Source organism: Notolepis coatsorum (genome assembly GCF_963971535.1).
Source record: "Notolepis coatsorum genome assembly, chromosome: 1".
NCBI lineage: Eukaryota > Metazoa > Chordata > Actinopteri > Aulopiformes > Paralepididae > Notolepis > Notolepis coatsorum.
Window position 1 is genome coordinate 295,161,312 of NC_140165.1, and position 27,010 is coordinate 295,188,321.

A 27,010-nucleotide genomic window follows, 5' to 3' on the forward strand; every position below is an offset into this window, starting at 1 on the left:
CACAAGACTTGCTTCTCTCTCCCATCTTTTTTTCTCTCCTCCTAGGCTTTTGTCAGTGAGCAGCACGAAGCCGACAAAGTCATCGTGTTTGAGAGGGCGAACGCACTCTTCATCTTCAACTTCCATCACACCGAGAGTTACCAAGGCTACAGGGTGGCCGTAGAAGCAGCCGGAAAGTATCCTTTCATCTCTCGACGGGTCCCTGGGTTTCAGTCCACAAAAGATCTCTGCGCATGTTGTATGACACAGTGCTTTCCTCGTGTTCAGCGCTCAACATTTATGAAAAACAAATTAATTACATCAATTGAAATGTAACCGTTTCATCGGCTGAGGTCTAACAGGACTACCGTTGACAGCCTCAGTGGTATTCAACAGTTTACATTCATGCCGAAATCATTTTGTAAGAGTAGATGTCGTGTTTTTCTAATCCTTTTTTAGCACAATAGGACCACGTGTATTTTGTAGGTACAGCTCTAATTCATTTTCGAATTAATATATCATTGCCAAACCAGAGGGGATTCTAATGCTATGGGGAAATAGTTTGCCATCACTGCTACAAACATTAGCTGCTGTGATCTGCTCTGTGCTGTCATCTTGGAAATTTATTTTTCTTTTTTGTATTGTATTAATTTATGTTTGTTTGTCCAATTTTCCACATCTAGCCATATAGTACCTGTGTTCCAGTGGAGTGGTCTTTACTGATATGCAGGTAGGCTATAAGTGGAGTAGTCTTTACTGATGTGCAGGTAGGCTATAAGTGGAGTAGTCTTTACTAATATGCAGGTACAGTAGGCTATAAGTGGAGTAGTATTTATTTACTGATATGCAGGTAGGCTATATGCCGTATGCCCACTGGGATTTTCTATATGCCCACTTCGAAATGAGTAGCTATACTTAACAGCGCTCAAAACTTTATAGGAATCGGACCATCACGAGTAGTTGATGAAACATTGCACTCGGGGCATCACATGTGAGCCGAACGTGGGAAGATTCACAGCATGGCCCCCTGCTTCACACCAGACTATGCAACTGCTGAGTTCTGAGTTCCTTTCTAGTGCGCTCTCGAGTCAAGACTTCAAAAAAGCGGCAAAGAGGAGATGTGAGGAAACCTAGCGACACAATGTACCCGCGGTGTACCCTGCAGAGGCCACAGGACGTAGCATGATGATTGCCGCCGTGACTCGTATGACTGTGACATTTTGTGAAAATCCATTGTTCAGTTTTTCAAAATTAGTCTCAAGTGGCCAGGTGTGTGTGAGTGTTTGAGCATTTCACTCAAGATGAGAGAAGAACTTTATTGTCCCCGGGTGGAATTTAACTTGTCAGCAGTGCTATATAAATAGAAGAAAATAGGTAAATAATAACATTAAAATATCATCATAATAATAATAAAAGGGAATAATGTTTAGGAATACTAGAGCTGAATACTAAATGAAAATGATCTTATCCCATAGAAGTGGTTATGCCCTCTGGTTCCAAATACCTTAAATTGAACATTGTGTAAATTATATTAGATTAGATTCAAATTCATTGTTAGGTACAAAATTAGGTACAAAATATACAAATGAGTCCTACAGAGTGTAGTGCTAATCAGATGTATGTACGGAGTTGTAGTAATATAATATGTACAGTAATACAGGTGCAGGCACGTGCACACATAGAGCCCAAGGGGTGCTTGAGCACCTGCCCTTTTGAGCCTCATAAAAAAAGTGTCCCTTAATTTTTTTTTAATAATAATTAAATTGTTTTGTTGCGCATATAGACTGCCCTTCCAACTGAAAAGAGTCAGGATAGAATCAAAATATTAGGTAAAGAGGGAGAGATGCCCCGTATTCCATTGCAGTTTGCACGGCCTCCTCAGCGTGCCTCTCTGCGGACCTATATATTTTATGCATAGCGTGGGTGGTGATGATGACGATATAAACCGCTGTGGCCCATACAGTTGAATGCTGGTATTACACTCACTGAGGGACACGAAGAAGTCAAGTCCGATGAGATTTGGGAATCTCAAATACAAATCAGGATCGGAATAAAAAATGCATTTATATTAAACAATACAGAATATACAGCACTTCTTGGGGTCTGTAGGGTAAGCACTTATTCCCTCCCCCCTGAACATTTATGGAGATGTATGTGTGATGATTAAGGATGTTATGATTACTTTGCACCACTGGGTGTCAGTATGATAGGCTCTGATAAGTAGAACATCCAGGAAGTAAGAACGACGATCTAGAGATAACATGTAACTTGTGCTTTAAGCTTCAGGTCAGTCAGAAAAACATCAAAAGGTTCCCCTTGTTGTTGCATCCGACAACGAAACACATATCTCTCATATGTTTCATTCTTTTTTGGAGAGCAATGAGCATCAAATTTCTCAAACACTTTATCCAAATTTATGTTATCCGCTTCCTCTTCATACACAAATGTATTGTACACTTCTATGGCCTGTGGGCCTGCTATTGTTAGAAGCAATGCTACCTTCCTGGAATCCAACTTGTTTTCCAGTCCCAAGGCCACAAGGTATAGCTGGAACTGCTGTTTGAAGGTACGCCAGTTGCTGTCGACATTTCCAGTTAGTTTCAAACTCTCCGGTGGCTTTAAGGAATCCATGCCACCTGTCACAATGTAGTTTTTACTCCTGGTACCATGTTGTGTTGGCATTCTATGACTCGACGAAGAGGATCAAAGTGTCGACGGATGCCTCCAAGGACGGAATTGGAGGAGTACTCCTACAGGCTGAAGGTGAGCATTGGAAACCAGTGGCCTATGCATCCAGGTCCATGACAGAGACAGAGTGTAGATATGCACAAATCGAAAAAGAATGCCTAGGGTTAGTGTTTGGCCTAGAGAGGTTTCACAGCTACATATATGGCCTACCCTCCTTCACTGTAGAGACAGATCATCGTCCTTTGGTTGCAATCATAAAAAAAAACTTAAATGAAATGTCGCCAAGGATTCAGCGCATGATGATGAAAATGCAGAGATACGACTTTGAGCTGATCTACACACCAGGAAAGCACCTGATACTCGCCGATGCGCTCTCACGGGCACCCACAGGGAAAGGTGTGAGCTCGACTGAAGAAGATGTTCAAAACCATGTCAACATGGTGGCTGCTGCGCTTCCTGTATCAGACACAAAGTCCAGACAAATAGCTGAAGAGACAGCAAAAGACACAGAGCTGCAATGTATCATTGGAAACATGCAAAATGGATGGCCTGTAGGTTCCTGTCCACTGTTCCACGACATCAGAGGTGAACTGAGTGTTGTTGATGGACTGTTGCTAAGGACAAATAGAATTGTCATTCCACAAGAATTGAGAAGGGACATACTACAGAGGATCCATGAAGGTCATCTCGGTGTCGAGAAATGCAAGAGAAGAGCGAGAAACGCAGTCTTCTGGCCTGGGATCAACAAAGACATTGAGAGACTGATAAGTGGATGTGAAACATGCCAGAGACATAGGAACAAGCAAGCCAAAGAGCCTATGATGGTAGCTGATGTCCCAACAGCACCATGGGATAAAGTAGGAATGGATTTGTTTCATCTCAAGGGTAAAGACTATGTAGTGGTCATTGACTATCACTCAAACTTCCCTGAAATGGCATTGCTATCAAATACATCATCAACCTGTGTTATAACACATACAAAATCGATCTTCGCCAGACACGGCATACCAAACACAGTGGTGAGTGACAACGGGCCATGCTTTAAGAGCAGAGAGTGGCAGGAATTTGCAAAACGGTACGGCTTCAAGCATGTGACATCTAGTCCTCTGTATGCACAGTCAAATGGAAAAGCTGAAAAAGGAGTCCACATCCTCAAGCAGCTCCTGAAGAAAGCTGCTGACAGTGACTCAGATACCTACCTTGCTCTTCTGAGCTACAGAGCATCACCCCTCGCTTGCGGACTGTCACCTGCTGAGCTGCTGATGAATCGAAAGCTGCGTACCACACTGCCGAGTTACTCAAAGAAAAAGAAACATCCAAAGTTGGAACAAAAGCTACAACAACAGAAGATGAAACAGAAGTCATTCTATGACAGAACAGCCAAGCAGCTTCCACCACTATCAAGCAACGATACAGTTAGGATTGAAGATCCTGATGGATGGAAGACAAAAGCCACTGTTCTTCAAGAAGTAGCTCCACGGTCTTTCACTGTGAGAACAGAGGATGGTCATATCTTCAGACGTAACCGTCGCAGTCTTCTGAAAACACAAGGGACTGTTCGAGAGCTCAGTGAAGCCCACACTGAGTCTGAGTCCGTCTCTCCACCTCTGACAGACTATAACCCTGACAACAGTCCAGGTGAACCTGTCTTAAGAAGAAGTGCAAGAGAAATCAGAAAGCCTGAAAGACTGGATTTGTAAAAAAAGAAAAAAAAAAGAAAAAAAAATGAAGAAAGCAAAATCAATAGAAAAAGTGTGATAGAAAGATTTTATATATATAGTGTAGTATGTATTAATTATGTTAATATGGTAATTGGTTCAAATGATGTGTTAAAGAAAAAATGGTTAAGATACCTGACACCTGTAATTTAGTTTTTCTACCGTTTACAGAGAAAGGGGGATGTGATGATTAAGGATGTTATGATTACTTTGCACCACTGGGTGTCAGTATGATAGGCTCTGATAAGTAGAACATCCAGGAAGTAAGAACGACGATCTAGAGATAACATGTAACTTGTGCTGTGGTAGTAAATAAAGTACTGGTGTTCATGAGCAAGGACTCATCTCATAATTGAACCACTGAACAAAACAGTATGGGCCTTTTAAGTCAGTGATAAAAGTGTCTTTCAAAGATAAGTGAGCTCCTGCACTGATTATTATAGTTCAATATTCAATATTTGATCACCAAAAAAAGCATAAAAAGGGGGGGCCCCTGCCCAAAAAGGCCCCCCAAAAATCGGCCTTGCACGCTTTGTGCGCTCGGTTATAACATACACAGGTATAGTGCCCTTTTCAGCATTTGAGCACCTGCCCCTCTAAAGTCCTGTGCACATCCCTGTACAGGTGTAAAGACAGTATGGTTGAAACGGAGGGCTAGGGCCTCCACAGGGTGCGTTTGATGGAACTGGCGGACACTATGGGGTTGTAACACCCGTTAAAGAATTACACAGAGGCGTGCTGCAGTTACTGGTTGTTATTTGATAGATTTCCAGGTGTGGTTGTCTACAGAGGAATACAATACAGTATACATTAATAACACAGTAGTGATGTACATAAACAAGAATATCTATTAGTAGTATAATGCAAATAGTAACTAGAGCATTCACTTAACCAGAGTTAATATACATAACCTACATAACCTACATAACCTATGTAGGGAATTACTCCTTCAGTGCATGTAAACAGTATAGGTAGGTGGACTGTAAACCAGGTGTAAGATACATTCAGTTCACTAGGGGTAATGAGTGAGTTATAGTTATAGCTTAGGCTAGCTAACGTGCGTCTAAGCTAGCCACGCAACGCAGCAGCATATCATAGGAGGGGCAACGTAAGTTGGCTAACGTGTAGCTAAGCTAACGGCGCAGTGTTTCAGTAACGGGGGGAATGACGTCAACAGGAATGGATCAGCGGGGACGCACTAAGTACAGAGTAAACTGAATGAACGAACTAAACGCAGGTACAGTACTCACGTTCATTGACGCACACGTTATCCCATGGGGACAGGGTAAACTACTACAGCACGTCGTTAGACGGTAACACTGAGACCGGCTCGCTCACGTTAAAGGGGAGGAACTCTTAGAGGACCGGTACAGAACAAAGTAGTCGTCAGACAATAACACTGAGACCGGCTCGCTCACGTTAAAGGGGAGGAACTCTTAGAGGACCGGTACAGAACAAAGTCAGAACAAAGTAGTCGTCAGACAATAACACTGAGGCCAGCTCGCTCACATTAAAGGGGAGGAACTCTTAAAGGGTCAGTACAGAACAAAGTAGTCTTATTAGCAGGGCTTTCCTACAATGGTAGTAGTCATACTGGCCAGCAGCGTAACTAGTAAGAGTAGGATATGTACAGATATAGATATTGTATCTACATTATGTAAAAGGACTATGTGCAGGTAAATACAGACGGGTGTGGATAGATATATATGTGGTGAGAATAAATAAATATATATAGGGTATATACAGCATTTGTGCTATCGTACAGAGCTAGGGGTTACATGCAGGTGTATAAGTAAGTATATAGAGGGGTTATATGCAGACCTGTATATTCAGACAAATATGGATATATAAATGCAGTTTGGGCAATACTTTTGACTCTACTGTCCATCACATAGCAGTCAGCCAAGGGCACTATTGATTTTCATTCTCTATTTACTGCAGACCGAGATCAAAGTTTTAGCCATACAGTAGTTTACTGCCCGTAAAGAAAGACCAACATGGCAACGGACAACATTTCCAACACAGGGACGCTAGGCAGAGACCCAAGCTATATTACATCCACCTGGTGAATATGTAATATCATACTTAGGTATTCTCCTGTTGGAAAATACTCTGTACTGGATGTTGGGTTTCTAGGTTGACTTGTTGTGGAGCGTGGGTGTTGTGCAGGCGTTTGGACTCAGGCAAAAGCACTGTGTGGAAGGCACAGCAACAAAACACATGGGTGTGTTTTATTATTCTTTTTACCCTCTAAATAAAGTTTATTTTTCTACTACCAGTATATAACTCACAGTTGTGCCTGGACCTGGATTATTGTGCTCCCGACAATACAAACGCATACATCTTCCTTTTGGTTTGCATCTTCTCCAGTATTTTCCCTTTTATAGAAATCCTGATGCACTCCTTGTGCCACTTTGTGGAGTTACTTTGTGGAGTTTCCAGCGTTTCATCCAAAAATCCAATTGCAAAGGCACCACCTTTTAGTAAAGCAAGGGACGTTTTCTCATCTGAGATGATGGGTGTGTACATTCAATTTCTATTTAGATTTCTTTTATTTCTAGACACATTTTAGAGAAAAAAGATTTCCTTCCCTGCTCGGGAGGAGTGTGACGTGATGCACGGCTGTAACAGAGATGTGTTCTCTTGAGGATAATACACTTTAATTTTGGCGGTCATTGTCGAGGGGGATGTGAGTCAGTCATCGGTGGTGGTTGCAGGCAGCGTGATATTATTAGGCTGAAATGATAGCAGAAGCCAGCGAGAAGTCCTTAGCTGCTCCAGCCCCGAGAGCGTCACAGAGGAATTTAATGAGTCCCACAGTTGTGATTACAGCAGGCTTAATGATTGAGGATATGAATAGGGACAGATAGGCGGGCGGACTTGTATTTGTATTGACGCAAATGATAAAGGACAGCGCTGTCTGCCGGAGCTCACTGTAGATCATCTCCGTGCGGCGCGGCCTCTGAATGGTCGAGAAGCCCGTCTCGCTCTTCCACCTATGTCTGCCTTAGATTTATTTGATGCCAGGTCAAACCAGAGAGAGCTTGTTATTTCATGCTGGGGGTTCAATACATGACATGTGGGAAAACAATCCAGTTGCGGGTGGTTATCGTTTAATTGGCTGACCGTGAGGCTGTTGAATGTGACAGCGGTTCTATAGACCAGCAGATTATTACAATCTTTTGGTTGCGTTTAGAATCTATAATGAGGGTTTTCAGCCGTACGGAGCTCAGTGGTAATTGGCGAGAAGGGTTTTTTACAATAGAGTTGTGAATTTGATTGAATATAGGAACACTGTCACTCACAACCCTATTATAATTAGTGCAGTCATTAAAGGTGCTATTGATACAATTTGTACATAGAGTAATATTTTTATTTTTTTATATAATAATAATAATAAATGTATACATCCACAGAGCTTTAGAAAAGTTACATGCTGGTGCTCTAGTGCGACATCTAGTGGCTGAATGTTATCTATAGCACCTTTAAATCAATCTAGCCTAATCATTTTTATTATACACCCAATAAAACAACAAAAGTCATTCCCAGGTGTCTTCTTTTTCTCTTAATTTTTTCTCCCCCATATGCACAAATTGTAGGTTTATTTGTCGGGCACTAATGTAGGCTATGTCTCGTATTTGAAGCTGTGCCCCTGATGGTGTGAAACCTGGGCACGCCATTAATAGCCTCGCTGCTCTGTGTCTCCAACACCATTTTTGAGTGTTTATTTTCATTTAGATGTTGCTCCGCGTCTCTTCCTTCCCCCGGTTTAGTCTTTTGATGTTAAGGAGAGAGGCCTCAGACATTCGGGGGTGGGGCGTGATTTGGGGGGGGGGGGGGGGGGGGGGTTGAAGAGGGCGGAGAGGAAATGCAAATAAATGTGAGGGCAAAGCTTTGGCTGTCATTATACAGAGAAGTAAACACATACAGGCAAATATGCCGTGTGTGTGTGTGTGTCTCGGGAAGGTAAACGTTTGCGTGTGTGTGTGAGGAGATGCAGATCCTCCGATGGGAATGTGAGGCAGAGGATCCAATTAAAGGGGAAGACAGATGAAAGTGCCACTCGGAGGCAGAGGAGGTAAACAAGATGAGCTCAAAAGAGTCCAAAGTGCTTTTTCATTAAACTCAGCCGTTGCGTACTTAAACTTACTCATACCTGTGCCGGGGTCAGGCGTGTCACCGCCACGCTCCACATCGATATTGTGCCGTGGAATGATGATTGGATGCGACCGACTGTGCCGCGCGCACCGTTGAAATGGATCCAATACGGTGTGCCTGGTTTCCTCTGCCGCCGCGGCAAACACATTATTTTATGCCTGCAGAGGGTTGGCCATTTACATACAGCGGATGTACATTAACTTTTCATAATGTCGCCCCCCCCCCCCCCCCCCCCCCCCCCTCTCCCTCAAATTATACCAATGGGCCGATACCTTTTCAGTGCTGCATTTTTACCATGTGCTGGACGAGGGAGATTGGTGCATGTTTGTCTATGCAGGGGAAAAAAGGCAATTAGAGGGTTCACTGGTCATTGTAGAGAAACCTTTTTTGGTGTAGTGTGGAACATTTTATAATGGTTGTTGTCGTTGTGGCTGCTGCTACTGTAATGGAACCCTTTGAAAATGCAGGAAGAGTTCAACACAACGTGCATTATGTTCACTATAGACTAAGAGCTGCTTTTTTGCATCATATATAACCTTTATGTTTTTAGAGTGTGTATTAAATGTCTTCCGATAAACTTTCCGATAAACAAACAACACCATAACTGCAATAGATTTGCCATAATCCCACAACGCAGGCCCTTGGTTGGAGGGAGAGAGTATCTTTTCATCACTTGTTGAATGTCCTCTTCATCACTTGTCTGGAAGGAGGAGGCTGTGTCCTCTTCATCGCTTGTCTGGAAGGAGGAGGATGTGTCCTCTTCATCACTTGTCTGGAAGGAGGAGGCTGTGTCCTCTTCATCACTTGTCTGGACCAGGAGGCTGTGTCCTCTTCATCACTTGTCTGGAAGGAGGAGGATGTGTCCTCTTCATCACTTGTCTGGAAGGAGGAGGCTGTGTCCTCTTCATCACTTGTCTGGACCAGGAGGCCGTGTCCTCTTCATCACTTGTCTGGAAGGAGGAGGCCGTGTCCTCTTCATCACTTGTCTGGAAGGAGGAGGCCGTGTCCTCTTCATCACTTGTCTGGACCAGGAGGTTGTGTCCTCTTCATCACTTGTCTGGACCAGGAGGTCGTGTCCTCTTCATCACTTGTCTGGACCAGGAGGCCGTGTCCTCTTCATCACTTGTCTGGAAGGAGGAGGCTGTGTCCTCTTCATCACTTGTCTGGACCAGGAGGCCGTGTCCTCTTCATCACTTGTCTGGACCAGGAGGCTGTGTCCTCTTCATCACTTGTCTGGACCAGGAGGCTGTGTCCTCTTCATCACAGTTGTGCAGTGTCCCCCACCCACCCCTCCTACCCAACCTCCCCCCCACCCACCCAACCACCTCCAATGTACAGTCCCCCCCCCCCCCCCCCCCACCCACCCAACCACCTCCAATGTACAGTCCCCCCCCCCCCCCACCTACCCAACCTCCTCCAATGTACAGTTTCTACGTCAAATGTATATACTCTCTTTTCTGGACTCTTTTCGTATCACAAACGGTACTGTATTTGCAAATCTGGTATGTCATAAATGTATAGATGTAGCAGTACTGTCTATCTGTATGTCATATATGTTATGATGAATAAAAAATGGGGGACCCTGATGTAAACAAGATGAAAGTCTTTCTCTGGTCTGCATCCCCTTAACAATTGTATGTATTGAGCTGTACTGTACCCATTCTGCAATCTGTTAATAAAGTTTTCAATCAATCAATCGCTTGTCTGGACCAGGAGGTCGTGTCCTCTTCATCACTTGTCTGGACCAGGAGGTCGTGTCCTCTTCATCACTTGTCTGGACCAGGAGGTCGTGTCCTCTTCATCACTTGTCTGGACCAGGAGGTCGTGTCCTCTTCATCACTTGTCTGGAAGGAGGAGGCTGTGTCCTCTTCATTGATTGATTGATTGATTGATTGAAAAGTTTATTAACAGATTGCAGAATGAGTACAGTACAGCTCAATACATACAATTGTTAAGGGGATGCAGACCAGAGAAAGACTTTCGTCTTGTTTACATCAGGGTCCCCCATTTTAAATTCATCATAACATATATGACATACATGACATACAGATAGACAGTACTGCTACATCTATACATTTATGACATATCAGATTTGCAAATACAGTACTGTTTGTGATACAAAAAGTGTCCAGAAAAAGAGTGTATATACATTTGACGTAGAAACTGTACATTGGAGGAGGTTGGGTGGGTGGGGTGGGGTTGGTGGGTGGGGGCTGTACATTGGAGGGGGGGTTGGGGTAGGGGGGGGGGCACTGTACACTGTACATTGGGATACTGACAAAGCCATACTTGGTAATTTACTGTACAACTGGGTTAAGACATTTGTAGGGGCCAGTTTCGAATTGCAGTCTCCCGTAGGTGTTCTTTGAGAGTGTTTTTGAAGGTGGGTAGTGATTCACATTCCTTTACAGCTTTGGGTAGGGCGTTCCACATTGATGTGGCATAATTGCGAAACGTGTTTAGTCCCTTGTTTGAGCCGAATCTGGGTTTAACATGATTTGTGGAGCTCCCTCTGGTGTTGTGATCGTGGTATTCACTGACCTTTGGGAAGTATTTTGACATGTACATGGGTACCTTGGTCGCGTAGTGTATCTTGTAGACCAGGCCCATTGCAAGTTGCTGTACTCTGTCGTCTACTCTAAGCCATCCTAGGTTGTCAAAGTGGGCCGGGGTGAGGTGGGTTCTAGGAGTCAGGTCAAGCAGTAGTCTGACTAGCTTGTTTTGAGATGTTTGTAATTAGTTTTTAGTGCCTTTGAGGTGCTTTGGTACCATGAGGTGCAAGCATAGTCGTAGTACCCCTGAATGAGTGCTCCTGCCAGAGTCTTCAGGGTATTCTTGTTTACCAGAGAGGAGATCCGGTACAAGAATCGAGTTCGTTGGTTGACTTTTTTTATTACATTGGATGCCATTTTGTCACAGGAAAGATTAGCCTCTAGGATGGAACCTAGGTAGGTAATTTCATCTTTCCTTGTGACAATATTGTCACCCACTGTAACCGAGAAGCCGTCGGTCTTGCTGAGTTTGTTATTTGAACCGAAGAGTATGGACTCTGTTTTGCCCATGTGTAATGATAGTTTGTTGTCGGCGAGCCATATGCAGATTTTGCCTAGTTCCGAGCTGAGGGCTTTTTCAACCTGTAACTTGTTCTTGTCAGAGACCAGCAGGGCTGAGTCGTCCGCAAACAGGAACAAGTTGCAGTCACAAGCTGACGACATGTAATTTGCATAAATTAGGAATAGTAGCGGTCCTAGTATGCTTCCTTGTGGAACACCACAGCTCACTGTGAGGGGGGGGGATAGGGTACCGTTTACCTCCACCATCTGTTCTCTCCCCTCCAGGTAGGATTGTATCCAGCTCACTGATAAACTATCAAAACCTATTGCTTTTAGCTTGTCAATCAGAATGGTGTGATTGACAGTGTCGAAGGCCTTTTGTAGGGCCAGCATGACCATGCCGCAGTATTTGCCCGCATCCACCTCTTGTTTGTTGTGGTCGTTCAAATAGAGAAGGCATGTGTCAGTGGAGTGGGATGTTCTGAAGCCAGATTGGAATTCGTAGATTCGATTTTTTTCCGCGAGGTACTTATCGATCTGTTCGTATACTATTTTTTCCATGACTTTCGAGATGGATGTAAGGATAGAAACAGGGCGCTAGTTGCCTGGGTCTAGTTTGCTGCCCTTTTTGTGCAGGGGTGTTACTCTCGCAATTTTGAAGTCCTTGGGGACGTGTCCCTGTTTTATGGAGAGGTTTATTATGTGTGTGATGACTGGGGTGATGGCGGCTGCTGAGTCTCTGAGGAATTTGGAGGGGATGTTGTCATGGCCAGTGGCCTTGTTCGGTTGGAGGGCGCTCAGTTTTTTGAGTACCTCATCTGTAGTTACCAGTTCCAGTTTGAAGTCGTCTTTGTGGACGCCTAGGTTCTTGTAGTATGCTACTATGTGTTCTACCCCATACTGCCCTGAGTGGGAAGGTAGTTTGTTTACCAGTGTTGTGGCTATGTTTGTGAAGAAAGTGTTTAAGTAATTGGCTACATCCAGTTTGTCTGTGATGAGCGTGTTGTCCGTCTTTATGTTTATGTTTGAGAACCTGGTTTTAAGTTTTTTACTGCAGCCTAGTTGATTGTTGAGTAATTTCCAAAGTTCACGTGGTTTATTTTTGTTTTCCTCAGTTTTGTCATTGATGAATTTTTTTTTAGCAGTTTTGATCATGGAGTTTACGTCATTTCTTAGTCTGTTTCTTTCTAGTTTGAGTTCAGTCACGTGGTCTTGGAGTTCCCTGCTCGTGCTTTTGGCAAGCTTTGACTGACTTTTACGAAACTCAGAGCATTTTTTGTCTCTGGCTTTCATAGCGGTCAGTATTTCAGTGTGCATCCATGGCTCAGCGCGATTTTTTACCCTGGTGGTTCTTAGGGGGGCCATGTTGTTTAGTATTGATGAAAATTTGGTTTTGAAGCCAAGCCAGGTTTCTTCAACCAGTGTACCATTGAGTTCATCTGACCAGTCCAGACTCTCCAGTTCAAGGTTAAAGGCCTCGCTAGAGTAGGTTTTGAGGTCTCTAGATGTGACTGTTTTGTGACAGCCAGCCTTTTGTTTTAGCTTTTTGCGGGTACAGAATATCATATAATGATCACTTAACCCGCATGCTATAACCCCTTTATTAGAGATCTTGGACTTGTCAGAAGTCAGGATGAGGTCAATGGTAGTCTGAGTTGATTCACATACCCTTGTGGGTTGTGTGATTAGCTGGCTGAGGCCGTGCAGATCACAAAACCTATTGAAGGATTTGAAGGCGGATGCATCTTTTTGTTGCATATCCGTGTTCCAATCCCCAATAAGAATCTTTTCAGCATCCTCAGCTCCAGCTAAGCACACATCCAGAGTATCATAAAAGCCAGTTTGATTTGGTGATCACTTGTCTGGACCAGGACTCTTCCATCGTCGGGGGCCTTGAACGCTTCTCTTTCTCCACTTCTCAGTGTTGTTACTTTGTTTTCCTTCCCCACAACAGAGAATAGGGAAAGTTTCTTCCAAAGTGAAGCACCCCTACGAGGAAGAAAATGTCGGCCATTAAAATTCCGTTGGCACCAGCTTTTTCGACAGGCACTCAAACCATCAATGGATAAAGGGCAGGACACTCTTAAGTCATGCTTGGAGCTGTGACAGCTTAGCTGACGCTCCATCGTCCCACCTACACTGATTTGGCGGTCTATTTAAAGACCCCCACCCCCATTCACACACACACACTGTTTGCTGATGTTGTGCCAAGTGTTGCTGCTGCTGCTGTACCAGCAATAAGGTTTTCTTTTTGGTTATACTCTGTATTGTACACAACTACTCAAGTGTTGTACTCTGTAAGTTACATCCCCGGTGGGGGATTGGTTGGCAGTGCTCCCTGCTGTTCAGTTCCAGTCTGCTGTTGTGCTTTATCTTTATCTGTGTGAGTTTGTTATGCTTTAACCTCTCTTGCTAGCATGGGGGCACCGTAGCAGAGTAGAACCAGACCGCCTAGACTGACTGTGTTGCCGCTTGCCATTTACTCTGCGTTTATAATGAATGGTTAACCCCCTCACTAAAGATTAAAAGATTAAACTGGACTTTTTGAAGAAGTCTTTTATTCATTGCACACATTGTTGTTTGTTTTTCCATTGGGTTTATCTTATCGGGAGGGGAAACCCTTGCGAGCACTGGTAGAACATGCAAACTCCACACAGAAAGGCCCGGGAGATACCCCACCTGTGTAACCTGGTCCCCAAGCGGGACTCAAACCCTGGAACTTCTAGCTTTGAGGCGACAGTGTTAACCACTACATCACCGTGCCACTACCACACTATAGAAGGTGAACGCCTGTAGTGTGGTAGTGAAAACATTAACCCTTTGTAGTGTGACAGTGAAAGGGTTAAACCGATGACGTGAGTGATTCCTGACGGGAACCGTTTTTTTAAGTCTAAGATTAAACACGGAGTCCGTCCAGCTTACTTCTAATGGAAGTCCCAACAGTAGAGGTGGCAGCCTGCAATGAATCCCAGGCACTCTCGATTATGAATTAAAAGACCCTTGATTACAACGTGGATATCCGTCGACGTGTCACTCCCCGACGAAGACTCCTGTGCAAGTCGATAGGCATCGGAGGACCTCGGCAGCGTAATGAAGGGTCTTTAATTCACTGTCTCAGAGTGCTTCGGACTCGCCACAAACCGTGCCACTCTGCTATTGGACTCCCATTCATAAGTGAACAGCCTCTGTATTTAATCTTATACTAATTGCCCCATCCTTCAAGAGCACCTGATTTTTCCACTTCAACATCACCATTATCATTTTTCTTTGACCCAGTGCAGCGCTCCCTGTCTTTTCTTCGTCTTTTCTCTCTCTCTCTCCCGACTCTACGGACGCATTCTTCAGGCAGGGTGCTTTATCTGGCTGGTTAGAGCATTTGAAATCCCAGTCGGATCCTGTCATGAAAGCTTTACCTGTCAGGGCAGATGGAGCTTTGATATACTGTACACAATGCCGGTAGGCGCTTGCCTTGAGATGTCAGGTCATCATTCTCTTCCATTTTTTTTGTGTGTGTGGAGGCATTTCTTGAATTCCATTTGGAATAATTCAGTTATATTATGCTGTCATACGATACCTTTTTAAAAGTACAGTGAAGTGCACACTGGAATGTATACAGTACAGGCACCTATAACTTATTTGGACATATTCTAGATGGTGAAATGGCATTTTGCTGAATTGAGGAAAATATTGTAGTCATTTACTTTTCCCACATATCTCTACTTCCACTGCCTCTTCAGATCCACCGTCCTAGACTGTTGCTTAATGTCTATAGCATGCTGTGAGATATATGGATAGTTATAGATAGTAGTTATATAATATAACTATTATTATCTAAAATAAATTTTTTAAACTCCAGACATCTTCGTCAATCCTAAGCCATACTCTATAATTCCAAACACTGTACAGAGTTCTCATTGTGCATAGAAACAGTAGCGGTATCTCAGCCAATTGTTTTGACAACTGGCTAGCCAGTGGTTCTCAACCTGTGGTACTCGTACCACTAGTGGTACTTGGTGGTACTGCTGGTGGTACTTGGTGGTACTGCTGGTGGTACTAAAAAAAAAGATTCCAATTTTTTATTTTTTGCAGTCAGGCCACTGAACTTAGAAGCAGGCCAGTGTTTCTAGTTGCGGCGGCGCGATAGTTAGATAACTTAAGTGGGGAACAACCAGGAGATCACTGTGACAGGGAGTAATGCAGTCTAAACATGTGAGAAGTGGGTTTTGAACACAGCCCAATCGCTGAACACAGGAGAGGAGAATGGAGCGTTTCAAGGGGTTTTAATGGTATTTCCCAAGCAGACAAGTATTACATCAGGAATGTGCAATAGACAGGGGTTAGAATGTTCTTGGGGGGTGAGGACAGGTGCACTCCCAGTGCAGATGTGGGCAGAAGACACAGATCTGTGTCGGGAGAGAGCGCAAGAGCACTCCTTGTGCAGCACGAGATGTCCAGGCAGGAAGGTGCACTGGAACGGGGGTCCTGGGCACAAGAGAAACAGATTAGAGCCGGTTAGCAGGGCTTCAGGCCGAGTCGTCGTACCTAGGTAGTGATACTAACACCACGACGACTTCTGGTCAGCGTCGTCCGGTAGAAGTAGGGTCTTCATCAACGGGGGATGGGATACAGCTGTGAGGAGTGAGGTGCCTGACAGCGTGTGAATCAGGGGGATGAAGTGCAGCTGGGCTGAGTGACGGGAAGTGAAGGGATGCTGGCCATATAAGGGCGTGAGGCTTCCGTGGTGGAAGGGAGGATGAGGAGGAGTGCGTGGTTGATGGAAAGGAGGATGAAGAGGAGTGCATGGTGGATGGAAGGGAGGATGGAGAGGAGTGTGTGGTGAATGTGAGGGGAAAAGGAGGGGGAGTGAAGTACGCTCGTGCTGTGACTATGACAAAACAGTCATAAATCTTTTATTCAACTTCAGCCCTGATCATAACCATTTTTATTTTATTTTTTGTAATATCAGATAAAAAATGAAATACTCCCACTTTTCTGAAAAGAGTTGTTGTTAAATCTGACTATACAAAAAACTAAAAATCCATCAAAATCTGTGTTGTTGCTAATCATTGACACATGCCTCGGTCATATGGTGGTACTTGGAGAGCCAGCTACGTTCTCAGGTGGTACTTGGTGTAAAAAGGTTGAGAACCACTGGGCTATACGTTTCCACATATGAAAGTTGAATTACCTCTTCAAATGAAGGGATCCTGCCCCCAAATCCACACAATGGGATATGAATGACCTGTGGATAATGACCCAAAAACGGCTTTAACATTGTGAGAAGCATCACATTGACATTATTCGTTCAAGTTTCCCATTTTTGGGTCAGTGGGCCTGGGATTCAGATTAGCTAGCATTTTAGTCTGAGTGGAGGTAATGTAACGTTAATTATTACAAATGGTAACTGTGATTGTTTTGATTGACAATAAGCATTAAGTATCTGGTATACTGTTATTGCAATAAGCTCAATAAACACAGATGATATTTGACCAGAGTTTCCATTTGTCTGGGACATTGAAAACACGTGGACCAGCACCAATTTTTTCTAGCAGAAACCCTGGTAGGTGGGATGTATCTTCTTGGTTACAGGATTTGGCCCTGCAGTTTGACTGTGACATAGCTTATTACACACATTGGCCAAAGTGAAACATGGGCTTGGGAGCGAAACAAGATTTTAAAGGATAAATCCTATTCAAATGGTTGATTTGCCTGAGAGTAGTCGAAGAACCAGGTGAAACGTAAATGCGTGGTTTGGTTCTCTGATACTCACTATGCAAACTACAGCTACATTTAGCCACCACTAAAGCTAAACAAATGGACAGCATAGGGTCATGCATACTTTTTGTCTCTTTGTTTTAAACTTCGAAGCATGTTGTGCTTGCTGCTGTGACAACCCACCAGAACCAAACCAGAGCCCAAATGGTTCTGGAACCATCTAAATATCACCTGGAGAAATAAAATTAAAAAAAAACATAACCCTAAATACCAAGAATGCCAAACTACATTGCATTCTTTTTTTTAAACAATATGTTTATTGGTATTTTTTTTTTCTTTTCAGTTTTACAGCATCAGTTCAACAGTTCAACAACCAAAAGGAAATGCTGCCAACTGCCCCCCCTCCCCGAGTTACAGAAAAATAGATACAAAATAAAAATCAATATAAACAAAACAAAAAAACTCTAGGCCAGACCCCCCCCCCCCTCCCCTCCCCAGACTAGGACCTCAACAAATTCATTTTTTTCTTTTCTTTTTTTTTTACACATTTTGAGAATTTAGTAAACCCAGTTACACCCATCTAACAGGTGCCCATACTTCTACACCAAACAAATAAATATCTACCGTTACATCTTTTCTCTTCAAAGAGCAACTAATAACATTTACAGTATCATTCATTGCAATATATACCCATCAGAAAGACAAAAGGGAGCTTCAATAATAGCCTACACATCGTCAACCTACTATGTAATCTGTTCTATACATTGCATTCTTCAGATGTGAACACGCATTTCGCTCAGAAGCCTGCTGGCTCACATACTGCAATTACCTTCATAAAGAAAACCTATCCTGATAAAGAGACCACTGTAAGTGTTTGCTTGTTCTGCAATCAAGATCATGGCCAGATTGTTTTCAGGCCATCAATGCCTCTAATCACAGAGCTTCGGACTGCGCTCTCTTCTATCAACTCATTGGGCAGAATTGATTGTGTTCTTAAACCTTACCCTTTATTCACAAAGGCTTTATTGATTACAATACAGTTGAACTGCATGCTGTAGTGCCAGCCATCTGTAGCCACTAACAAATACTTAATCGCTGAAACTCTCCAACTACCAATTTGCGCTGGAGCTTGCTCCTTCTCAGACGAGCTTGCCAGGGGATACTGAATTGCTACTATACTCCATTTCTCATGCATCCTAGTTCACAGAAACACATCCTCTATCCACAATATCACATGTAGACAGTAAAGAGTCAAATTCAATCCAAAATAGAGCTGCAAGCAGCCTATACAAGGGTGCAACCCAAATCACTTATATTGATGTTTTAAAAAAATAAGAACTTGTGAAGAAATTGCCAAATGAATGGGACATCATGTATGTATGTTGCGCCATTTCCACAAATTTTGTTTGTTCACAATATTTTACAACCGATTCAGCTGAGTTGGACAAAAAATGCATAACTTATCACCCACAACACCTTATCAACCACAACACCTTATCAACACCTTATCAACCACAACACCTTATCAACACCTTATCAACCACAACACCTTATCAACACCTTATCAACACCTTATCAACACTGTATCAACACCTTATCAACACCTTATCACCCAAAACACATTATCACCCAAAATCACCCACAACATCTTATCCAACACCACCTATCAACACATTATCACCACCTTATCAACACGTATCACCCACAACACCCCATCACCACATTATCACCACTGTATCAACACCGTATAACCACCGTATCAACACCTTATCAACACAACACCTTACCACCACCTTATCAACACATTATCAACACTGTATCAACACCTCATCATCACATTATCACCACTGTATCACCACCATATCATCCTCAACACTCCATCAACACCATATCAACACCTTATCACCACTGTATCACCCTCAACGCATTATCAACACCTTATCACCCACAACACCTTATCAACACCTTATCACCACTGTATCACCCTCAACGCATTATCAACACCTTATCACCACCATAGCAACACCTTATCACCACTGTATCACCCTCAACGCATTATCAACACCTTATCACCACCATAGCAACACCTTATCACCACTGTATCACCCTCAATGCATTATCAACACCTTATCACCACCATAGCAACACCTTATCACCACTGTATCACCCTCAACGCATTATCAACACCTTATCACCACCATAGCAACACCTTATCACCACTGTATCACCCTCAACGCATTATCAACACCTTATCACCCACAACACCTTATCAACACCTTATCACCACTGTATCACCCTCAACGCATTATCAACACCTTATCACCCACAACACCATATCAACACCTTATCACCACCTTATCACCACTGTATCACCATCAACACCTTATCAACACCTTATCACCACTTTAATAATCTGAATCTGAATCTTATCAACACCGTATCACCCACAACACCTTATCACCCTGTGGGAGAAATGTTCCCGGATCAATCAATGTAGACAGTCAGGTAGACTTGAACAAACATGGGTTTAATACACCAAAATAGGTTCAGGTAAATCAAAGAGAGTTACAGGTGGATGACTCAGAGTGGACACTGGCCAGGGTGTGTCCAACTGAGCTCTCACTGTATCACCCACAACACCTTATCAACACCTTATCACCACATTATCAACACCGTGTCACCACATTATCACCACCACCTTATCACCACCTTATCCACACCACCTTAACCCCCACAACACCTCTCACATGGTACTGTGTAAGAGCGGGAGATGGAGAACTTTATTTTTACTGTACAAAAGTATATTAGTCTGTAAAAGGTTGGCAAGCGATACACGTTGGACTCTATTCAGTTGGATTTGTTGCACTGTTTTGATTCCACGTAGTAGAAGGAGATGTTTTTGTGAGCTATTCTTTTTTCCCCATGTTAGGTTGGACACAATTTACGGTACGTTGTGTGATTTGCTTTAGAAGTGTGAGGGATCCAGGAAATGATCTTTGAGTAATGGACCATTTAGCTTACCAATGGACCTGTTGTACATTGTGTATGTTGTTACAATGCATTGAGATCCATCGCTTAAAAAACAGGGGATGTTTTAGACCGTGAACCCTTATATGAGTAAAGTTGGACACTATATTGTATGAGTACTCATTACTGAGTAATGTTTCATTTAGCTGGTCAATATGATCATCTGTTATTGCCTATTGCGCTTGCCATGTTATGATTATTTGCAGCATATTTATTTGATGTTAAATGCAGTACCTTTTTCTGGACAATATTTGTCATTTTGGTTGTTTATTTTATAAGATTTTGCATGAAGCAAGCATATCTGTCCACTCCCATGTAGTCAGGGCACGAAATTAGAGCCCGCCACCTGCCAATGGCCGGCATATTTTAGGTTTGGCGAGTGACACTGAGAGGTCTGTCCGCCACGTGACGGGTAACAAAATGAAAATAGTCATGTAAAATAATTAAAACTGTGGTGTGTTTTGGTCTTACGACAGTCACCTTTTAGCAAATCGCAAAGCCTGAGATTTGGGATACGTTATACAGCGAGTTTGATTCAAAAAAAATTCTAGCGTGCCAGTCATGCTTACCAATCAGAAGTGCTGTGCTCTCATTGCTCACCAATCAGAAGTAGCCCAAGGTAGCTACGTATACGCCCAACAACAGATTGATTGATTGATTGATTGAAAAGTTTATTAACAGATTGCAGAATGGGTACAGTACAGCTCAATACATACAATTGTTAAGGGGATGCAGACCAGAGAAAGACTTTCGTCTTGTTTACATCAGGGTCCCCCATTTTCAATTCATCATAACATATATGACATACATGACATACAGATAGACAGTACTGCTACATCTATACATTTATGACATCAGATTTGCAAATACAGTACTGTTTGTGATACAAAAGTGATACAAAAGTGTCCAGAAAAAGAGTGTATATACATTTGGCAGCTTGTGAAACGTGACAAACGTCTGTGTGTGAAGACATAGCATAGCTCCAGAGTGCTTTGGTCGCATTTTGCTAACTAAATCAGTCCCAGCTTTTTTTTACACTGTTTCTATGTGCAGTGTAAATTTCAATGCTTCTAACAAGCTTGGCATCCTAGTCATTAATTTCCGTCTGGGGAAAATAATGTTAGCCGCTAGCTAAGCTAAACCAGAGCCTCTGAGCTAAACTAGCCAATCCTGCTCAGACAGAAAACAGCTGAGCTGAGGTTAGAAAAGGGGAGCGGTGCTCTCTCTCCATCCCTTTCTCTACTTGTTCAATTAAGAAGCCGTGTGTGTGTGTGTGTGTGTGTGTGTGTGTGTGTGTGTGTGTGTGTGTGTGTGTGTGTGTGTGTGTGTGTGTGTGTGTGTGTGTGTGTGTGTGTGTGTGTGTGTGTGTGTGTGTGTGTGTGTGTGTGTGTGTGTGTGTGTGTGTGTGTGTGTGTGTGTGTGCACGCGGTGTGGGGTGCCAAGCGATTGTCGTTGAGCGACAGACGATCGCATCGCCAGGCGACGTCGGTCGCCCGCCATGTGCTTTGGACTTTACTCCTAAAACCCACCTCACCCCTGCCCATTTTGACATCCTAGGATGGCTTAGAGTTGACGACAGAGTACAGCAGCTTGCAATGGGCCTTGTCTACATTCAAGATACACTACACCACTAAGATACCCATGTACATGTCGAAATACTTCTCAAAGGTCAGTGAATTCCACGACCACAACACCAGAGGGAGTTCCACAAATCATGTTCAACCCAGATTCGGGCACAAACAAGGGACTAAACACATTTAGCAATTATGCCACAACAATGTGGAACACCCTACCCACAGCCATAAAATAATGTGAATCCCTACCCACCTTCAAAACCGCCCTCAAAGAGCACATACGGGAGGCTGCAATTCGAAACTGGCCCCCGTAAATGTCTAAATCCCCCCCACCCCCTCCTAATGTAGTTTCCTCCCCTTCTAATGTATATAGTTTCTGTTAGGATCTCTGGTAAACAGTACGGTATCTTTGTATATCTTGTATGTCATAAATTTAACAGTACTGTATATCTATGTCGTAAATGTCATGATATATATCTGTATGTTGTGTATGTCATAAATGTCATTATGAATTGAAAATGGGGGACCCTGATGTAAACAAGACTAAAGTCTTTCTGTGGTCTGCATCCCCTTAACAATTGTGTGTATTGAGCCGTACTGTATTGTACCCATTCTGCAATCTGTTAATAACATTTTCAATCAATCAATCAAACAAACCTACAGCCTACAACCATGTTTTGTGTACCATTAGGATCTGCAGTATTACTTATTTACAGTGTGCCACAGTATTAGGCATTTGTTTTTGTTTTAAATAGCACAGATTATTAATTCCCTCTGTGCCATTTGTAAACCCTGAGAGAATATCTCCCCTTTTTTTCTTTTTATAGTTACTCTAAAATGGGCTTGTACTGTCAGTGAAAACACCATAGCAAATGGAGGGGTTTGGTGGGGGAGGGGCTCTTCTCCCTCAGCAGAAACAATGCGCAGAGCAGCACTTCGTTTTAATCATCACTATCAAAGCAGACAAGCAGGCGGCAAAAGCAGAATTTCCCCAGCTCTGGGGCAGAATGAGGATCACAATCAAACCTCAGACTGGCCTATGGGGAGATGAGGTGATTATTCACCCCAGCCAAGTAGAGGTCTGTTTTCATGTCTGCTCCACTCTTGTGGATGTTTGTTACCACCCCTCACTGCTTGAGCCCTGAGAGACTGGCGGGTAAGTAATGCATTGTGGTGAAGTTCAAACCTTGAATACCCTCCCCTCAATGTAAACTCACTCCTGAGTTAACCTCTTCCACCCGTGCGGTCCATCGGTGGACCGCAAATGACATCACGTCACAAATCAATCTCTCCAGACTGTTTGACAAAAATATCATTTTATTTTTCAAACGTATTAAAGTATAAACATCATAACCATGTCACAACAGCATGTATAATGTATATTATCATCAATACGTTAGTTTACCAATAGGTTAAAGTGTTATTAGATAGATTCCCAAAAGGCTGCGTAATAGCCATATGCTTGTATTCTACTAAAAGCATTGTCGTTTCTTGCCTGGACTAGCTACTATTCTCAAATAAAATCTAGATTATAGGTATTATGTTTCATCATGAATGCATGAAAGGGGGGGGGGGGGGGGGTTGTTTTTTAATGCTTTGATAGTCACCAACGGAATACGTTGCAGTACATTACACACATACGCTCCGACCGCAATGAAGGAATTATTGGATCAACGCAAGATTGATACCATATAGCCCTTGCCTTGACTAGGATGTACCCCAAAAAGAATATTCCAATTATCTGATCGCCATTCCAAGTATTGATGTCGATCGTGTCGCCAACATAATTCACCAATAACCGCTCGGCATGCCCGACAAGGAAAAGTCCGCCCGGACCTATATAATCGACGCACACCCCAATACACAGAGTTTCAAAGGATGTGCAATACCGGCCGCAACCTACCAGGCGCCGGTATTGGACTTTTGCGATCTCAGACCCATTCCCAATGATAACACCAGGCTCCCTGGATGGATAATGAATGGAAATATCGAATAAAAGAAATAACGATGAAAACCCGACTTTTCTCTGGTTTGGCGCTCAAGCGTCGGCGAGTTAACCCGACTTTATTCGGGTCTGGCGTCCATTGAGTTAAGAGGTTAAATACCCTCCCCTCGGTGTAAACTCACTCCTGAGTTAAATACGTTCCCATCGGTGTAAACTCACTCCTGAGTTAAATACCCTCCCCTCAGTGTAAACTCACTCCTTAGTTACAGTAAATACCCTCCCCTCAGTGTAAACTCACTCCTGAGTTAAATACCCTCCCATCGGTGTAAACTCACTCCTTAGTTACAGTAAATACCCTCCCCTCAGTGTAAACTCACTCCTCAGTTAAATACCCTCCCATCGGTGTAAACTCACTCCTGAGTTAAATACCCTCCCCTCAGTGTAAACTCACTCCTTAGTTACAGTAAATACCCTCCCCTCAGTGTAAACTTACTCCTGAGTTAAATACCCTCCCATCGGTGTAAACTCACTCCTTAGTTACAGTAAATACCCTCCCCTCAGTGTAAACTCACTCCTCAGTTAAATACCCTCCCATCGGTGTAAACTCACTCCTGAGTTAAATACCCTCCCCTCAGTGTAAACTCACTCCTTAGTTACAGTAAATACCCTCCCCTCGGTGTAAACTCACTCCTGAGTTAAATACCCTCCCCTCTGTGTAAACTCCCTCCTTAGTTACAGAAAATACCCTCCCCTCAGTGTAAACTCACTCCTGAGTTAAATACCCTCCCCTCAGTGTAAACTCACTCCTTAGTTACAGTAAATACCCTCCCCTCAGTGTAAACTCACTCCTCAGTTAAATACCCTCCCCTCAGTGTAAACTCACTCCTCAGTTAAATACCCTCCCATCGGTGTAAACTCACTCCTGAGTTAAATACCCTCCACCTCGCCACCTGTATTGAATCAGTGTTATTTAACACAGTCACATGGAGCTGGTGAGTGGAAGGTTGGCGGTTTGGAGGCTGCCGGAGGACAGAGTGCCTGCTACTGCATAGTGACCACCATTACAGTCTTCCCACACATGACGAACCCCATCAGCTCTCCAGCTGGGGTCACTGTGGGGGGAGTTTAAAGGGCTCACCAAGTGACCACCGCAGCGCACGGGTGTTTATAGCTATTTACAGGGACACACACACATCAAGGCACTCATGACCTATGCATGTTTGTCTTGCTCGAGACGAGGGCTTGAACTTGCCAGCAGAGCGCAAACACACACACACACACACACACACACACACACACACACACAGTGATGGAAGCTTTATTTCCCTACCAGCCTGTGTGAAGTATCTTTCTGTGCTGGCTGGTCCTCACCTTTTAGAGGGATGTGTACATGATATAGAGCAGTGGTTAAATAAAAGGTTGTGAGCTAAGAAATCCAGTTGCTGATCAAAGTAATATTATAATAATTATTATTGCCCTTTTTTCCTACACTTTATTTCCTAAAGGATTTGCATCAATATGATGCTACTCAGTATATTTCAATCATATTTACAGTAAATCGCCTTCGAATTATGGATACATTTAATTCAGGTTGGTTTAGCCTCTGCTACATCCTTGGTATGAAGGTTGCGTTCTTTTAAACTAAACTAAACTAGTCTAGTGTGAATACTTGAGCACCATCATATTGGCTGAGATTAGTGCCGGCAGAAATTTGTATTCGAATTGCATTCATTTGAATTTGCCATGTTGAACTGAAAAAAAGTGCATGTGCATTGCGTAAAGAAAATTGCATTTGCATTGCATTCAAAAACATTTTGAATTGCATAATTTGAATTTGTGTCACACAGAGGGTCGTGTGCCTGATGTTCTCGTCGGCTTGCATTGGGTCGTCGCATAATTTTTTTGTTAGCAAAACTGTAACCTACATTTTATTAACTTAAAATTTTTTATCTTTAGCTCCTGTAGCACTTTGAGATTGTCACAAATATAAAGTGCGTTACTAATTTATTATTATTTTCCTTGTTCACAGATCAAATACACTCTACATTCCTCACTTACTTGCTTCTATTGCCAGGGCTAAGATGCCTCTTCTCAGGTGGACATACTGTAGCATAGGCGTTACAACCCCAGTAAGTCAAGGGGAAGGGGTAACTAACATAAAAGATGACTGTGTTGTAACCTGGGATAAATTAACCAAAGGAAAAAAAACCAATTCCAACAACAAATGAGGTGAACGAAAGTGATGTATTGTGCAATGGCTATTTACAATGTATACTGTACAATAAACCAAAGACACAGACTAACTACACAACAAGGGGGGGGGGGGGGGGGGGCGCTTGAATGATGCCAAAGGAATGAACGGAGTAAAACAATGATAACACAAGCACTATGTTATCAATACACATTTATAAAACGAGGCATATTTAGTCAAAATATGTTACCCAGAACATAAAAAAAAACTGGCAAGTAAAAAACTGTGTGTAACTGGCAAGATACAATATGTCTCCATTGGCAACACCCACTGTCACCTACCCACGACCCCACTTTGAGTCACGACCTGTAGTTTGAGAACCGCTGGTCTAGACAATAATACTACTACCATGTATCACAAAATGTATTGGGGCCCCTTACCTTCCACACCAAAAAGTTGCATCTATTTGAAGGGCCTGGAAACGTTTTGGAACTCCTCACCAAACTCCATTACAGTCGGTGCGTCACCAGAGGTAGTGCATCTTGCAACTCCTTGCGTCTCATCATATGGATACATTTGGGTCATGATGTCAAAACGGGTCATTAAAAGTAACTTGAGGGCCATCTTCAGATCTTACATTAAGATGATCAGTCCATATGGGTTTAGAAGGCACACACAAGAATTATTTCCATGTACTGTACACAGATGCGAGACCAAATAAACAAATTATAGGAATATTTTAATAGACTACATATGCTCATATATTAATAGAATAAATGTATGAAATAAAAATGCACATATGACATACAGTACATCTGCACCTCCCTCTCTCTCATACAGTATGCTGCATCATCATTTCGCCCATCTGTGAGAGAGGAAACAATTACGATCCATTAATTGAATAAAAAGAACACCAAGGCAGAAAGGCAGGTGTGACGTCTACCTACATGAAGCTGAACTCG

The 27,010-nt window shown here is 43.0% G+C and overlaps 1 protein-coding gene across 1 annotated transcript in view; it reads left to right on the top strand.

The window, feature by feature from the left end:
- The window catches only part of LOC311243196 (1,4-alpha-glucan-branching enzyme-like), a 288,129-nt gene that overhangs the window by 228,717 nt on the left and 32,402 nt on the right, over positions 1–27,010 (top strand). Inside the window, exon 14 of the mRNA XM_084332329.1 lies at positions 46–176. Coding sequence (XP_084188455.1) covers positions 46–176 — 131 coding nt within the window. The remainder of the gene's footprint in view (positions 1–45; positions 177–27,010) is intronic.